The 17,516-nt window shown below is 46.1% G+C and overlaps 1 protein-coding gene and 1 pseudogene across 1 annotated transcript; both read right to left on the reverse strand.

Moving 5' to 3' along the window:
- Positions 1 to 201: 201 nt before the first annotated feature.
- On the reverse strand, positions 202 to 5,728 carry LOC125525346 (disease resistance protein RGA4-like). The gene is made up of 3 exons (XM_048690348.1): positions 4,771 to 5,728; positions 632 to 2,589; positions 202 to 535 (listed from the first exon to the last, which is right to left on the reverse strand). Exons 1-2 carry the CDS (start codon positions 5,592 to 5,594, stop codon positions 654 to 656), a joined length of 2,760 nt encoding a protein of 919 aa, XP_048546305.1. The 5' UTR covers positions 5,595 to 5,728; the 3' UTR covers positions 202 to 535; positions 632 to 653.
- A 5,703-nt stretch (positions 5,729 to 11,431) lies between these two features.
- LOC125525794 lies at positions 11,432 to 15,504 on the reverse strand (annotated as a pseudogene).
- Between the last annotated feature and the right edge of the window lie 2,012 nt (positions 15,505 to 17,516).

The following is a 17,516-nucleotide window of genomic DNA, read 5'->3' on the forward strand; positions in this document are numbered from 1 at the left end:
TTTTTTCTGGGCACATCATGTTGCAGCTCACTCAAGGGTGATTCATGGATCATAGCGCTCTTTTTGTCCATCTGATTAATTACCAGCTGCTCACTTGGCTGGTATATATACACAGATACTCACATCAAGTAAATTAAGATTCCCGAATTTATCCCAAACAAGTACTATGATATTGTAGTGCTAAATTTGTGAGAAATAATAGAAGCCAATTAAGTTGACTAGGACCGAAATAACCAAATACATGTCCAACAACAAACAGGAGTAAACTTATTTATTACAGCAGGAAGTCACCTTATTTCTTGGAAAGAAAATCGTTTGCTCGGCTTAACAGGTCATTAACTTTGATGTGTTACAAATAAATAAATCCTACTGGTGACACAACATAAAAGTACGAACAGCGGGGAAGCCATCAAATCCACATGAGAGCAAAGAGGACTAAATTATTCGATGCACTTGATCATGTTGATGAATGGCCATCAACCAATAAGCAGCATATGAGAATGCTTTGCCATTAGCAAGTCGCAGCCTGTACTTCCTGCACAATAGGAAAAAAAAAGTCATTACCAGGATGTGAACTGTGGAGAGGTGAGTAGGATGCTCAATGCAAGGCAAGTACGACACAATTCATTACCTGGATGTTGTTGATGTGCTGTCTAGACAAACAAGATCTTGGGACATCTTGGGTGTTTCCTAGCTGCTTCTTTCCACTTCTGTTTTGTGTCACCACCCACTTCACGATGAAGAGCAATCTCCTCGAGATGTTTAAAGTACTGGATCGCTGATGTGCCGGAAAAGTCATCTAGACCTTTACATAGCAGCCGGAGCGATTTGAGGCAAGACAGAGCTCCATCTTGGATTTCCAGCTCAGTTATCACTTCCACTGTTATGCTTAGGTGTTGCAGGATTCTGAATGCATCTTTTCCGATTGTGTGCTTGTCTAGTTGAGTTGCAGTCAGCTTCAGCTGCGTCAGGCTGCACATTTCGCTCAGGGCAGCAATAATGTCACTTCTCAGCTGATGAGGGAATGAAAGGGACAGCTTATTAAGACCAGCCAGCATGGTAACAAAGGGAGGGAGGCTGAATATATTGCCCCCTTGTAGCTTGAGTGATCTAAGATAGAAAGACTTGTCATTTTCCAGGGTGAAATTCAGCAAGTCTTGAGACCCTTCACCACTGAGAGCAAGTGAGAGTGCAACTGAAGTTGTAAACTCCGTGCCTCTCTCGATGAACCCCTTGATGGCCTTCGAGAGAGTACTTGTGCTGCTGGCATCGGCGTGAGACACATACCATATTTTCACCTTTGTCAAATGCTTCATGTGCTCAATGAGCTGTGCAAATTCTTGGCTCTTGTTGCTGTCCACAACAAATCCTGCTACTGTTTCCAGTTTACTGTTGGCTGACAACCAAGCCTGTAGCTTACTCATTCTGCGGGCTCCTACATCTTGTTTCAGCTTCAACTTCCCAAACAGATGAAGTAAAGATGGCAACTCCATGACTTGTGTTGGCAGAATCTCTATATTCGTCCTTCTTACATCCAGTGTCTCCAAGAACTGAAGCTTCTTGATATTTTTTGGCAGCGCCGTAACAGCGGCTCCGAGGCTTAGGTACCTCAGCAGCAACAGATAGCTGCATGCCAACTTGAGATCACTATCACCCAAGTCATGATCATACTCTCCTAGATCCAAAACTCGCATCAGTTCATAATTGCGGAAGTCCAAGATTGATGGGTGTGTCTGGCCGAAGACAGTCAGTGACCGGACAAGAGACAAATCATTCACTCCTGTGGGCCTTGCATGATGAAGAGACAGCCGACGGATTTTACTGGGTAGGGGTGGAGCAGATGGTTGATCACACAACAAGGTAACAAAATTGTCAGACATGGACTTGCGGATGACAAACTCGAGCATCATGCCATGCGTATGGCATGTCTTCACCTCTGTGCTGTTACCACTAGCATCAATATGTTGGAGGATACTCCGGTCAACTAGCTTTTCGAAACAGCTAGTAGCGGCGTCAAGGGCACTGCTTGTAATGTTTCCTGGTGAAAACCCCTCAGCTAACCACTTCCTTATTAGGGTTGATTTCCTGACAGGACGACCACTTGGGTAGGTACTCAAATATAACAAGAATGTCCTGTCAACCTGGCTATCAAGGCTGGTGTAGCTTTGCACAAGCACACGCCTCATTCTTGCAAATAGCTCATCGCTCTCCAGATGTGTACCCAGTTCGGCGCATAACTTTGCCCATTTCATGCGTGTTGGATTACCCATGCTTTGAAAGAACCTAGCGGTGGTAACAAGAGCAAGGGGAAGACCATCACATTTCTTGAGCGCTGCAGAGCTGAGCTCCTTTGCATCCGCTGGTGGATCGTCGTCTTGGAAAGCTTCCTTTAAGAACAAAATTCTTGAGTGTTGGTCGGCAAGAGTTGTCATTATGTACACATGATCATGAACAACTGAGATGCTGCAGATATTTGCTATGCGCTGAATGGCCGTTGTCACCAGAAATCTGCCGCTTAACCCTGCAAAGGCCTCTTTTATATGGTCCCAATATCCTGCTTTCCGCAAGTCATCAATTACAATGAAGAACCTATGTACCAAATTAAACATAACAAGCTATTAGACAAGGATTACATCGGTAGATGAATAGAGAACTGAATGAATTAAAAAAAACACAGAACAGGACAAAAGTGAATGGCAGAAAATGCAAAGACAACTAAAATGCATAGAAGCAGCTTAACTCCAGGGATAATATGCATCTCACTACCAGAGGCGAAACATGGAGAAAAAGAATACAAGATTTATATCTGAGCCACTGACATTTAAATTCCCACAGAACATATTTACATTTATATCTTGGTGATTTCCTTTCAGAATAACATTTGCGATAAAATAAAAAAAATGGATGTGCGCGCGTTTAAGTGAAGAAGCAAAATGATAGTATGAGTAAGTATGATTTTACATGACGTTTATACAATGGACAATGGATTAAGTGCCACTGAATAGTCTTGAAGTACCACATATCGGTGTGTCTTTGACAATAATTTAACGTATCCAAAGTTTTAAACCAAAGTCTAATATTTTTTTCTTGAGATGTATATATTTACTTTAATATAATTTTTAAGTTATATGATGATAGAGGGTTTCCCCGCTTTATATTATGAAGCAACAGCCGAGCAATACAACCACAGATACAACAAAAACGAAGAAACAAAGACAGGCGGCAGAAGGACACAAGATGCTACCGAACAGCTAATAGGCCCCGACTACACCTAAAACATGCTAGGACATCGAGGACCCCGGCAACTCCAGGTTATGCCAATGATGCAATGGCGATAATGGAGCAGCCCGCCGCTGGAGGAAGACCATGCGACGTCAACTCCCAATAGGCCACCGTTGTCTGGCCATCCGTCTCTGCCTTCAAAGATGGCCCCTGCCCTGTCGTCCTGGATCGTAGGACACCAGACCGTTGACAAGCAGAAGAACTCACCCCGAGCTCGTATGGACTGGAAGAACATTTTACCGCGGAGTGGACGGCGACACGGTAACCTTGTCTGGCAAAGCCACTCCCATCATCGCCTTTGCCTCTAGCCACAACCACGAAGACCACCGTAAGCCACCAAGCAGGAATTTCACTGAAGAACTCCGGCAAACCAACACATAATAGCCATGACCACCACTCCACCGGCCCAAGGCGGCGCTTCACGAAGAGAACGACGCCTTTGGCGCCGTCACCACCCAATCTGTGGGATTTTGGGTTTTCACCCGAACAGGAAGAGGAAGTAATGGGCAAGAACTCGATGCTGACTCCAAGATGTAGAACGGTGTTGAAGTGCCGCCGGCATCATGGTCTACGCCGCTGGTCAAGGGTCTTGCCCATCCAAATCCCACCCCGACTAACAACCACACTGGCCACAAGATTGGTCGCCGGCATCTGGGTCGGCGTGGGAGGCCAAAGAACGCCGAGGTCGCCATCTTCAGATTGGAACCATGGGCAAACAGGGCCGAAGTCTGAGATTCACGCTCACCGTCGGCTCACCGCCCGCATGGCCAAGCACGGCGCCCAACACCATCAGCAACAACTCCCCAGTCCCCGGGAAGGGGGTACACTCACACCCTCACTGGAGGTGGCCGCCGCCACTAGACTTGCGCAATGCATTGAACACCACCAGCCACCCATGCCAGCAGGTGCTCGACGGGATCTAAATCGGGCTGAGACCTAGCCACCTCTGCAGGACGCCTCCCAGCCACCTAGGCGCCGGATCCCCACGCCTCTGCCACCGGAAGCCCCGCCGGACCCCACGCTCCCATGAGCAGCGTCCCTGCTCCACTAGGATCTCAAATAGGGGACGAAGGGCGATACCCCGCCGCCGCCAGGGTCGCACGGGCTTGGGCCGGCGGACGCCCTCGGCGGTGGCAAGGAGGAGGAGAGGCCGAAGGGGGGGGGGGGGGGTGTCTAGCACTGGTGGCAGAGCTCAGGCTCCCGGGCGCGCTCGCAGGGGAGGGGACTGGAATTTTTTTCTTGTAAGTTATATATGGATGATAATACGTTGAAGCAGGTTAAACGAAATAACAATTGATCATGGGAAAAATAACTAGAGAAGAAATCTAGTAACTAGAATAAAGTGCAAAAAAGGATCTATCACACAAATGTGTAGATCATCTTGCTAGTTAGAATGAAGAATCCACATATCAAATTAAACATGACAGATTAATTAGAGAAAAATATATTTAAGGCCGAGTTTGGCAGATCGATTGATAGACGAATTACCTCTTGGTCCCAATACAATCTTTGATTCTTTCCTGAAGCTTGTTGAGAGGGCCATCGGTGCACTGACCAAGTTGTTGGAGTATCTCCTTGAGAACCTCACTAGCTGTTCCCCCTAGTTTTGCTGGAGGGACCCAAGCCAGAGCTTCATATTGGCTCTCAATTGCCTTGTACACATGATTGGCGAGGAGAGTCTTGCCCATACCATGGAACCCAACAATGGTGATCACCTTGAGCTGCTGCTGTTGCTGGATCAGATTCAGAAGCTCACTGTGGGGACCGTCCATACCAACGGGCGCAGGGCCGGACGATGCTGCTGAATGCTCGTCTTCGTCGTCAGTCATCACCGCCATCTCTGTGTGCTCAGACGACAGCAGCGACCGCCCTGGTGAAGAGGTGGTGCTGCTACTGTAGGTCCCTTTCAGCTGGGAAGCATCCTCTGATATCTTCTTGAGCTTCCGGATGGCAACAGCAAACTCATTACGGGCCTTCACCGTCTTCACCCGGTGCACAGCCCGACGGAGCCACCCAGCACCCGTTTCAGCCATCGCCACACGGTGTGTGAATCTATCGAGGCAGTCCTCGATGGCGTGCGCCAAGTCACGCACCATATTGATCCACACAGTATGCACCTCTTCGCCACCATCATGGCAATTCTTTTGCTCATCCTTGATGGTGGCAGAAATCATCTCAAACTCATACTTGATGTAGTTGATGTCACTCTGCAGGTTCTTCCGAAGCTCACTATTCTCCTCCAAAAACTTGAAGAGCCTCGGCACCATGCAGTCCACGAAAGCGGTGGCCACGGCCATCGCCACAGCTTCCATCTCTCTCTCTCTCTCTATCTATCTATCTTTCTCTCTGTGGTTGGTTGCAAGATAACATCATGGAGTATCGACCCGCTGGTGAGGACGAAAACACACAACAACAGCCATGACTCTATGAGGTTAAGCTAAGAGATAAGCTTGATATGCCGGCCAGGAGGCTACCATTTTAGTACTCCACGATTCGAACCTACCACGTGACAACATATGGACAAATCTGCCAGCAAAATATTTTAAATTGCACTTTTTTTACAAGACATATTTTATTTTATTTTTCAATAAAAGAAACAGTGCACAAGCGCCGTCGTCGCCCCATCCAAGATCTTAGGTTTTCACCGTGGAGAAAGTCCGAGTTCTCAAGTCAATACTTTTAGCAAGGCAATTACCAGGCACAAGCAATGAGGGTCAGACCTTACGTTTTCACCCTGAAAGTCACGACTCGGCACCCGAGGAGCACCACAAAAAATGAAATCCTCGAGTGTTGCCTTCCCCACTTGTCACGGATGCTTTTGAAAGTTATCAAACACCTGGTTGACTCCATCTCCTCCAAGGCGCCCTCCGTCCTATTGATGCTCCGATCTCAGCCACCATGACTTTCTCCACTGCTGTCTAAGCCATGGAAATCGAGATATCAACATGTTCCATGGTGCCAACAAACAACAGAGCTTCGTGTCGCCCCCTCATGGAGCCGCGTAAGTTGACACAGATGCGCACGACCAGATTCAATCTCATCCAGATATCCTTGGCCAAGATCTTCGGCTGCAGTTCTGGAACACGTTGACGACCAGATTGAGGAGGATCGATCATGTAGATTCGCTGTCGCGATGCAATAAGAGCACAAGGACTGCCACCACATCGCTTCCTTCACCACGCCAACGCAATCGCCCGCACAGCCCACAACCCGCGCCGCCACGGCGTAGGACACCGACTCGCACATGCCACAGCCTGCGCCGCCGGCTGAAGACGGACGCCAGATCGGGGTGGATCCCACTTCGTCGCCACTCCCTCACCTGCATGATCCGCTACCTGGAAGTACGTCATGCTCCGCTGGTCACGAGTGCCGCCGCCGTGGGGATCCACCGCCGCACCATCACGACCCTCGCCATCGCGGTGTGCCGGCCCAGTCGTGCCACCCCTTGGCGGAGGTCCTGCGTGAGAAGGTGAATATCCCTGCAGTTACCGACGTTGGCCAGGCTTTGCCCGGCAGCATCTTCTGGCGGCTGCGAGGGAGGAGGAAGGGAGTGGAGGGTGCTGGCGGCAGTGGCGGGAGTGCCTTCCCCGTCGCTCCCATCGCTCCCGATGGGAGCGACGTGGAACGGTTACTCGTAATTTTGGATGGTAAGTGGTCTGATGTGGCCCCTTTGGTTAAATTGCACTAGTTGTCTTTACAATATTAATTGGCCAGTGAAGTTGTAGATAATACATTTTTCTTGCTCTGGACAATGGTGTGTGTACTCAAAGCAGGTGGGAACTGAAAGCAATGTGCCCTGCATAATGCTTTTTCTTGTTCTCGATACCGCAGAAATAAGCCGCGAGCAGCCAGCCAATTAGCCAAAGCTCAGATGCAACCTTGGGAAGGGAGCAAAATATAAAGGATCAGATGCAGCTTAGGGTTCACTAACCTATTCATAAAGCATTGCAAGCATCCTCAACCTCTATGTAAGTTCACAAGATGCCTCTGCATAGTACACGGTTACCTAATGGCTAGCTCCAGATACAAGATGCCAGGCAAACTATTCAGAGATTGAGGATGCTTGCAATGCTTTATGAACAGGTTAGCTAGCCATTAGGCAAAGATACTGCATCTAAACTGCTGCCGCACATGTTTATAGGTTTTTAAACTTAGCTCCCATTTCTCGACCTCATCGGTCCAAGTAGTGTATTAATTAAACCTGGCATTTTGGCAGGCTGTCGAGATGCGCACTGCATGCCCCAATTTGAAAAAAGTTACACATTAGATGCGCACTAATTAACTCATTCATCGCTAGCGCCTTGTCGCTGGGTTATCCGCCTCGTCGATGCAGCAATTGGGGGTGCATTCATAGTTTACTTCAACTTGCAAGCAAGTCTAGCACACACCGAGGAATGAGGATCAACTTTGCATTTGCATTGACTCGAAACAGGCAATGCTACCGTTCAGTAGACTACATTCACACCACATGGCTACCAAAAATTTATATCTTCACAAGTTTCAGCATTTGCAAAATGAAAATCATACGCCGTCCAATCAAGGGGATTGGTGGAGGATTGCAACAAGGGGCGCACAGAGACGAAAGTATGAGGATAATAGAAATGAGTGGGTGGCCTGCAAGCACAACTGGCGACCACGTAGGGCTTACATGCACCATGCCGATGCGGAGTTGAAGTGATGCCAGAACAATCTTCGACAGAAAAAAATAAATACCAAAACATATGCTCGGAACTATGGATAGTAAGCACACTGCTTAAAGAAAAAGTCGAGTGACAAGTGATCCACAGAATGCGGTGAAAATAATGTAAAATTAATGTACTCCAAATTACAAGAAAATAAAAATATCTGAGTTGGTGGTTGTCCCTTGGTACAGGGAGGTTACCTCTTAAATTGCCAAAAAAGAATTTACCCGAATTATGATATAATGGACCTACAACTAAGGACTGCAATTCAGACACAAGCCAAAACTCAGATGTAAGAATACAATGTGTTCCGATTTAGTAGCCAGCAAAACATCACAGCGGCTGCCTCGTGGGCCTTTTAGGTGTCAGCAGTTTGTACTGGGTAGTTCCAGGTTCCAGCACGCCTTGATCTTGGCGTGGCATGCCAAGCCTCAGATGCAACCGTGGGAGGGGAGAAAAATATGAAATCCATGCGTGGAGCTGCAGCATGCTCAGCCAGTGTGCAGAGTACACAAGATAGTGGCTGCCCTTCCCTGGGGGCTAGCTCCAGCATGCATTTGCATCGATACTGGCAACGTTAGAGAACTGTGCGTTTGGGGTTTAGTTAAAGAAAAGTCTTTTAAGCAAGCAAGCATCAGGAAACACACCATCTTGTCGTGCCTGGCAACCTGCTTTGCCAGTTGTTAAACTTATCTCCCTGTTTGCAAAGCAGGGGCGGTGCATTGTTTTACTACGGCTAGCAGTGAGGCACGTGATGCGGGTCGGCTTCCCATTGACTCGAGACGGATGGTGTTACCGTTGGATCCAATCGATGCTCCACCTGATCCAAACGGAAGGAGGAGTTGTGGACGAGGAGGAGAAACAACACGGAGCGGGACGGCAAAAGAATGAGGAGAAGGAAAAATGAGGGTGTCACTGGCGAGCTCAACAGCAACCAGACAGCCACCACCGAGGGCTTACCGATGCTATATAGACTTAACGAGTGATGCCAATAATTTATCAAACATTAATATACTGTTAATAGTTAAAAAAACATTATCAGTGTCCTAGTTATTGATGGTTCCTTCACCCTTGAATCAGAGGTTACCTCTCAAGTTGCCAAGAGGTTGATTAATGCAACTACCGTACATTTTTACCTCAGAAAAAAAATACATTCTATGTAGTAGAGAGGCACAGGATGTTGCATTTTACTCCGCAATCCTTTGTTTGGTTCTATATAACGGGGGATTATACATGTGAATTTGGGATTGGGGTTTCCTCCCCAAATACCTACAGTAGAAAGGATTGTTTCAGTTAGAGGTGAAAACAAAAAATAACAGGATGTCCGCTGATAGAAAGCACTAGTTATCCCCAAGAGTACATATCTGATGGAAACCATATGTTCAGTGGAAGCATGGAAACTGGACCGTGGACCGTTGGATGGGAAGTGTGGGATGTGGGATGAAAAGAGGCACAAAATGCAAATACAACCCCATAGTTATCTTGTACCTCGGTACAGAAATGTCTCCAATGGAAGCTCCATCCCGTTCCTTTGCCGATGAAGATATTCCAATCTTGATTCGAAATTTTTCCACATCAACAGCTAGGGTTAGAAGATTTGTGGCAGGTGGTGCGTTCCTCCAGCACGACCGCCTCGTTCCGCGTAGGGCCGGCGAGCGACAAGCGGCGTGGCTGATTCCTCTTCGGCAGTTGTCTCCTCTCCGGCGGCTGTTTGGCCAGCCGTGCCAATCAGCGTTACCCATCGAACGTCATACCGGATGTAGGTCCCAAGGTGTATGAGGATTTCTATTACACTGCTCACCTTGTATGCCTGATGTATAAATGCGTGTTCAGTGGCCTGATGTATAAATGCGTAGATTTGCCTTCACTGTTAATGGCTGGCTGAGGTAGTGATGTGTTTATTTCGTAATGAAATGCACTCACATGCTGTAGTTGGTTCATCCAATATAACTGATGTACTTGTGTATTTTTTATTATTTTGCGTAAACCTGTGTATTGAAGTGATGCATTGTTTCAAGCGACTGAATCAGATTAGTGCTGCATAATCAGCACTATGTCCAACTGAAGTGTTTGTTTTACTTCAAGTTATTCTAGGCAATGGTTTCGGTCGTTGAAAATGTGATGTGTGAAGTGCAAGTGTCAGTCGCACATCAAGACTTTGTCTTTGTGTGAACTATAAGGGAATCATAACGAGTTTGATTTCCTCAAGTTTATCAAGGACAATGTACTGAAACTGTAGAGGCTGTTCATCGTCATGAAAAAGACCTAACCTCCACCGAGAGGCAAGTAGTGGCTGTTAAACTGAGGGATTTTAGTTCTGCTAGTTGGGCACTAGGCTGCAAAGTGCTATACAAATAATGTTCCAGCATATTTGGACGCCCAAGATTTGTCTTTTGATGATTCTTTTTGCTGCCTCTGAACTCAAACATGCCTCTGCATCTTTCGACGCCCAAGATTTAATTAAACAGCAAGTGTACTGTTTGCGGTATCCACTCCTGTACATACTTTGAGTTTTTGGGCAGAGTTCTGTTGGATGTGGTTCTAATTCTACTAGCATTGAGGGGCTGTGTGCAAAAACGAAGTGCTGCAAGCGGGCGCCTTATTGCAAATAGCAGGCAGCAGTTATGTATGGATCTAGGCCATACATATAGGATCCAACGGCTTGCACTCAGGTTTCCATGCTTCCACTGAATATGTGGTTTTCATTTGATATTGTCTCTATCCCCAAATCTCCTCCCATTAATTTGGTTTGCTCCTCGACATGTCTGCTGCCCTAATTTTTGGTCATCCAACGCAACCCTGTGTTCATCTGCGGTCTGGTCCGGAGATCCTTTTTCCCCGTACACCGTAAGTAAACTGGGTACACCGTAAGTAAACTAGGGTGGTCCGCAAGACTGTCGTGCATGCGTCCGACAACCATGACCCAGCCAAAACCCTCTCTGCGCTTTCTCCCTTTGCCACCCGAACCGGCCAGCACCACTCCACAGCGTCGCGCCACATTCATGCCAGCCCAGAGCGGGCGTGACCTCTAACTTGAGCCAGCATTGAAGCGGCGCCCCGGCTGAGATCACCGACCATGTTGCTTCTAGATGCACGTGTCTACTCTGCACATTCAAACGGCACCCGGTCGTCCGCCTCCCTCCATTAAACATACGTGGTTACCGAGGAACCTACTCTGGTGCACGCGTGCGAACGCCACCCGTCCGTCCCTCTACCGGCACCATTAAACACGTCGCCGCTTGGAAAAAGCAGATAAGAAACATATGTTCATAAGGTCTACATTTATTTGCAAAAAGCAGATAAGAAACATATGTTATCAAGAATGCAACAGTTCACGCGAACAATAACATGCAGGTGATAATGCCGTTCAGCTATTCTTTCTCCCAATTAGCTGTAGACTGAGACCTTGTATGCTCCTTTGCACTAACACAAACATTGGAACAAGTTAGTGTATTAAGTCACAACGTGGAATATGTGTATTGTAATAACATTGAGAAAAATGTTTCTTCTCAAGATACAGTTGTGAATTACAAGAATGCCGAGGCTGACGGGTTAACGACAATACGCCTTACAAGAAAAGATAATCCCCCCACTAGGGTACTTCACAAACTGATCTATGCATGGGTCTTACCATTTCCTCTATGCAAGCGAAAGCTAGGACACCAATTTCTGCTCTGCCAGATTGATTATCAATTTATTTATAGCACCTGAATACAAAGGTTTAATCACCGACCTAGACTAGTATTCCCAGAACCAGATTTAATTATCTCATCTGGTCTTTCCTCCAAAATCTCATATGGGCTTGTTATTTCAGTCTCGGTGCTTTCATCAACATAGGAACCAGAATCCACTAATTGCACGTCAATTATAGGATTGCTTGGATGATTACTAGCTACACCAATCCTCGAGACATACTCCAGATCAGCAGCTGTACCCCCAAATTTTGTGAAGATCTCTCTAAGGCCTGGCATATAATCGATGCTGATTAATGCCGTACCATGTCCAAATGTTTTCCACTGGGGATGGTTCGAACAGAGAATAAGTTGTTGGTCCATTGGGGGGATGGCCTTGAAAACTAGCTTGAGCTTCCAGAGATTAGGCATTGCATTCGACTCAAATTTTACCCAAGCTATACCCCGCATGAACGTAAACTTGAAGTACTTGAGAACTGAGAACCCGGCCTTATCAAAGATGATATTGTCATCAGGCGGCGTCTCCACATACAGCGATAGAGCAGTCAGGGCAGGTAATCCTCTGAGAATATCGACAGAATTCATCGTCAGTTCCCTCACTGCAATCTTCAAAATGCATAGGTTGCCAAGTTTACCAATCCATGAAGGCACCAGTGAGAATATACAGCTGCAGTGCGGCGATAATTCAAATCTGTGGAGAAGGGGGGGAGGTTCCATGGAATCCCACAAAATGTCTGTTTTTAAAGCCATGGTATTTTTAACTGATGAGGCATGAGCTACTGCTATGGTTTTCAGGTTGCCATGATACCCGAGTAAATAACCCAGAGATTCCATGTTCTTCGCCACATGCTGGAGAGTAGGCAGTGAAAAAATGGTAAGATGAAGCTCCTTCAGGTAACTTAGCTTGCCAAGGCTCATTAGACTGGGGGACCTTGTTCCATCTATCCAACCCAACAGATCTCTCTCGACAGGAAGAGTCAGGTGCAAGTGCAGCAAGTGTGGGAAATTGACATCCCATGGAACAGGAGCAAATCTTGCATCCGTAATATCCAGTGTTCCCATGTACTGTAGCACATGGTTCGGCAGTTTGATGCAGACATCACATGCAATCTTCAAATATCTCAGTTGAAACATTTCTGAAATCCCACTGAGGTCTGCTATATCATCATCATTGTAGCCTTGACCAGATAGTTGAAGGTTTAGGACACGAACAAGTTTGAACTCTGTAAGACAAGGCATAGACTCAAGTAATCCAGAAAATCTAACTGACCGAACTTGCGATTTTCTGATGTTTGCTGGTATCTTGGCATAACTTGCGTCCCCAAAGACGAGCGAGAGTCGACGGGCCTTGTGAGAAAGTGACACATTCTTTTGACAGCTGTAGTCTATTGCCACGATGAAATTCTCTTCTGCGGACTTGTGTGTAATAAGATCATGTACCATGTGACCATGTCATGCACTTGACAGGACAATACTTCATTGTTGTAGTTGACACATATCGGCTGGATGAAGCTTCTACCAATAAGTTGATAGAGATAGCTTTCTGCAGCTTCCTCACTGTCTTGCCCTTCTGTTGTATAGATCAGACCTTCTGCCACCCATTGCTTCACCAAATCATCTTTTAAGAATGTGTAGCCCTCTGGATACATAATAAGGTAGAGTAGGCATGTCTTCAAATAACGAGGAAGATTATTATAGCTCAGATTCAGTGCTTGTCTTGTTCTTTCAGAAGTAGGCACCGCAGAGAAACAAGTGATTAACGACTGATGGATGGATGTGAAGAGACCATTTGACATGACAGGCTGGCTTAGTAGAAGACAAGCTATGCTGATTGTGGCTAGCGGCAAACCATCACAAATTTCAGCAATTTCATCACAAACTTGTTTCAATTCTTCAGGACAATCACTTTCAGAGCCAAAGAGTCTGTTAAAAAATAGCTTTCTTGCATGAACATCATCCAGAGGTTTCGTTTCAAAGACATGCTCCGACTGATAACAGCAACATGCTACTGCAACGTCTTCGATCTGTGTAGTTGTTACTATTCTGCTGCCTTGACTACCCTTGGGAAAAGCTTGATTAATTATATCCCATACTGATGTTTCCCACAAATCATCAATAATAATCAGATACCTGCAACATGACAAAATTGAGGGGGCATATTAATTAGAGTTTTATGGCGACATTTTGTAGTAGTAAAAATAGTTGTACCTTTTGTTTTGTAGATATTTCTTGATATTATCAATGAGGTCAGTCTCCTTAAAATCATGTGGAGGGTCCGGAAGCTGGAATTGCGAGAGAATGTCACAGAAAATCCTCTTCATATCGGGTTTCTTGGACACCCAAATGAAAGCATGACAATGATATTGCTTCCCAGTTCTTCTGTACAACACTTTGGCAAGTGTAGTTTTACCCAGAGATGAAGGTCCAAAAATAGAGACCACCTTGAGCTGCTGCTCCTGCTGCTGTTTATCCTCCCCAACGTCAGCCACCAATGAGTTGATAAACTTATTCATCCAACCATCGATCACGATGTGCGATGCTTCTTCATCATACTGTGTTGGAATTGGAAGCGTAGGGCCAACGGGCACAAGCCTACGCTTCAATGTGCTGCAAGAATGAAGACTGTATCTCTGGTGCCGTTCGATTGCCTCCTGGACATACATCCTGAATTCTGATAGGGTTTCCGCAATAATAACAAGCTGAGTCTTGGGGGTCTTGGCATGACCGAGGAATTTGAGGCAGAGTCTGAATTTGAGGCCGGACCAGGTGGTCTTGATGTTGTTGGGAACAAGGGAGGGATGCTCAGGCCGCACAAATATTATGCTGTCAATGTAATCCTCCGTGTCGTAGGACAGATTACGCGCCTCATTCATCCAGCAATTGGCCGCCAGGGAAGGGTCCTCCACCTCTGACAGCTGATCAAGGTAGAAGCCCATCTTTTCAACGTCATCTTTGAGGAGGCACATCCCGTCCTTGACCCGCTTGACCCTCTTGGAGTTGGAGCATCCTTGTAAAAGAGGAGCTTGCAGTAGCATATCCAGCTTCCCAACGAGGGGTCTCATGGCGCCCATCGAAGCGCTGATTGGGGCCCCAATCTCTCTGCCTCGGATCGAAACATCTAAGCACACACAAACAAAGGTATAATTAATTAACAAATAATGAATGTTACAGTATATAATAATAATGAAAGACATCAGCGGGGGCCGAGAGGCAGCATTGATCATCCTTACATCAAGTAAAGACTCTCATACAAGGGGGAAGATTAGAAGATGTGTCCTCATATTTCATGGAAATGGTTGCCGAAATCGGGTTACAGTGTTAGAAATGGACACATGGTTTCCGGGGAAAGTTGTAAGTAATTCATAATAGTATGTTCTTCCTAGCTATAATCAGTCATTAGCAAGTCAAGTGAGATGAGCACCTCTGGTAGATGGATCTGGATCGGAGAAGGCGCTGTTGCCCACTTGAGGTGATCCATCGGCCTCCTCCTCTTCCTCATGCTTAGGAGGAGATCGTACCTCCACCTTCTGCTCAAGGAGAGGTTTGATCTCCACCTCCTCCTTGAACTCTCGCAGCATCAGTCAATCAAGAACCTGCAGCCCACTCTTCTCACCGCTAGCTCTTGATCCCTCTTCCAAAGGCAGCCTGCATCAGATCAGGGCATGTGAGAGGCAGGGGGACAAGATCTTGGGGAATGTAATTAATTAACGCAAACAGATGCTAGAATTAAAAAAAATAAAGAGATTCTCGGTGGAGGGGACTGCACTGCACGAGTATAAGAAATGAATACTAGATTCTTAGTAGAGTGTACTGCAAGAGGAAAATAAATAAGGTAATTAGCAAGGCCGGTTTGGAGAGGCGTGACTCGACTCGGGGATGCATAAGTTAAATTGCACTCTAGATGTTTCTTTCTTGCAATATTAATCTATGTTGGCTTCGTCATCTTTTGCTAATGAAGCTGTACTAATCTCCTGGCCTGGCCTTGATCCGGCCGTTGCTGCTAACTAGTAAAGGAGATAAAGCAACTTAGATTATTGGAGATACTGGATGTAAGAAAAACCAGGATAGAGATTCTGCCCACACAAGTCATGGAACCGCCATGTTTAATTCATCTGTTTGGAAAGTTCAAGCTCCAACAAAATGAAGTCAGTCGCAGAATGTTTTGGCTACAGAATTGGGTGAGAAAAGTAAATTGAAGACGGTAGCCGGATTTGTTGTGGACAACAAGAGCCAAAGTTTCACACAGATCATGAAGCATGTGAAGCACCTGACAAAGGTGAAAAATATGGTGTGAATCCACCACCGATGATAGTTCACTCAACATGAATAGAGGCACCGATCCAAACAAAGCTCTTTCAGTCTCACTGAACATTAATTATGAATGTTCTCAAGACCTGCTGAATTCCCCACAAGATAAGGATTACTATCTTAGGTCACTCAAGCCACAAGTGAACAAATGGAGCCAAATGCTTCGGTTTATTACTATGCTGTCTGACTCACTAAGTTGTGCTTGTCATTCCCTGGTGATAACCGGAGCGGTGACATTCTTGCTGCCCTTAGGAGAGTGCACAGCCTGGAGCACCTGAAGCTGATCGCAACTCAGCTGCCCTATGCATCGTGGTGGAAGTCATAACTGAGCTTGAAATCCAAGAGGGATCTCTGCCTCGCCTCAAGTCACTCCAGCTCTGATGCAAGGATCTAAATACTTTATATATAAAGCGGGGCGAAAGTCTTTATCGGTAATACTTTAGCGGCACGAGGATCTAGTCCCTGGTTTGTCTTAAAGAGGTCAGCATCCATGATGGAGTGAGGGATGAAACAAAAAAGGAGTGGAAAGGAGCAACAAAGAACCACCCCGGATTTCCCAAGCTCTCGTTTGTCACGAAAGAACTGGTTAATGATGTTTAAAGTCTATAGGACGTCCAGATCGGAGATTCCACAGATTTTTTATGGATTGTGGAAGTGTGACTCTGTAAATTAAAGGTCAAATGGTTGAATCAATTTAGTGTATAAATGATACAGAAAGGTTTTTGTGCCACAGCTTGTCAACACCAAACGACAGTTTTACTTACATCAAGGGATGGCAGGGAAGGAACGAATTGAAAGCACTCCTTCATGCATAACACTTTTTCCTGTCCTGTCACTTTAGAAGTGAAATGTTCAAGCTGGATCAGCTTGCCAAATAACCAAGGCTGAGATTAGGAGGGGAGAAGAATAGCATCGAATGCGGCCGGCTTATAGTACTGTGCTTGTCGGGGGTTCATAGTAATGCAAAATCACTACAAGCATCGTTAATCTCCATGTGCATTCATAAGATGCCTCTGTAGTTTATCTCCACTGCTGCAGCGCGTGTCCACAGGCTTTTAAGCATCAACAAACACACTGTCGTGCCCGGTCACATGCTGCAAAATTGTTAAAAGTTATCTCCCGTTTCTCCACCTTCTCGATCCAGTTAGCAGCTAACAGTGTATTAGTTTAACTGGGTAGTTTGGCGCACTGTCGATCAGTGCCAGACTCCAGTTTGAGATAAAAGCTACTCCCTCTGTAAAGAAATATAAGAGCGTTTAGATCACTATTTTATTAGGTGGATCAATCAACTTCAAATCTTTCATGCCTTTTCCCCTAATCATCCAAGCAATTGGCGTTTCATCAGCGTACTTCAACTTTGCATTCACTCAAAGCAAACACTGGATGGACTAATGAACTGACATAAGTCTTACATGCTAGACCTACCAAAACAACATTTTCACCGCACCCTCTGATCAGGATTCAGGAGCGGTGGAGGAACATAAACAAGGAGAGCTAAAAGAGGGGGTGACAAGAAAACTCAATAGCAGCAGGCCACCCTCGAGGGTTTATG

This window comes from Triticum urartu, chromosome 7 (assembly GCF_003073215.2).
Source record: "Triticum urartu cultivar G1812 chromosome 7, Tu2.1, whole genome shotgun sequence".
Classification (NCBI taxonomy): domain Eukaryota; kingdom Viridiplantae; phylum Streptophyta; class Magnoliopsida; order Poales; family Poaceae; genus Triticum; species Triticum urartu.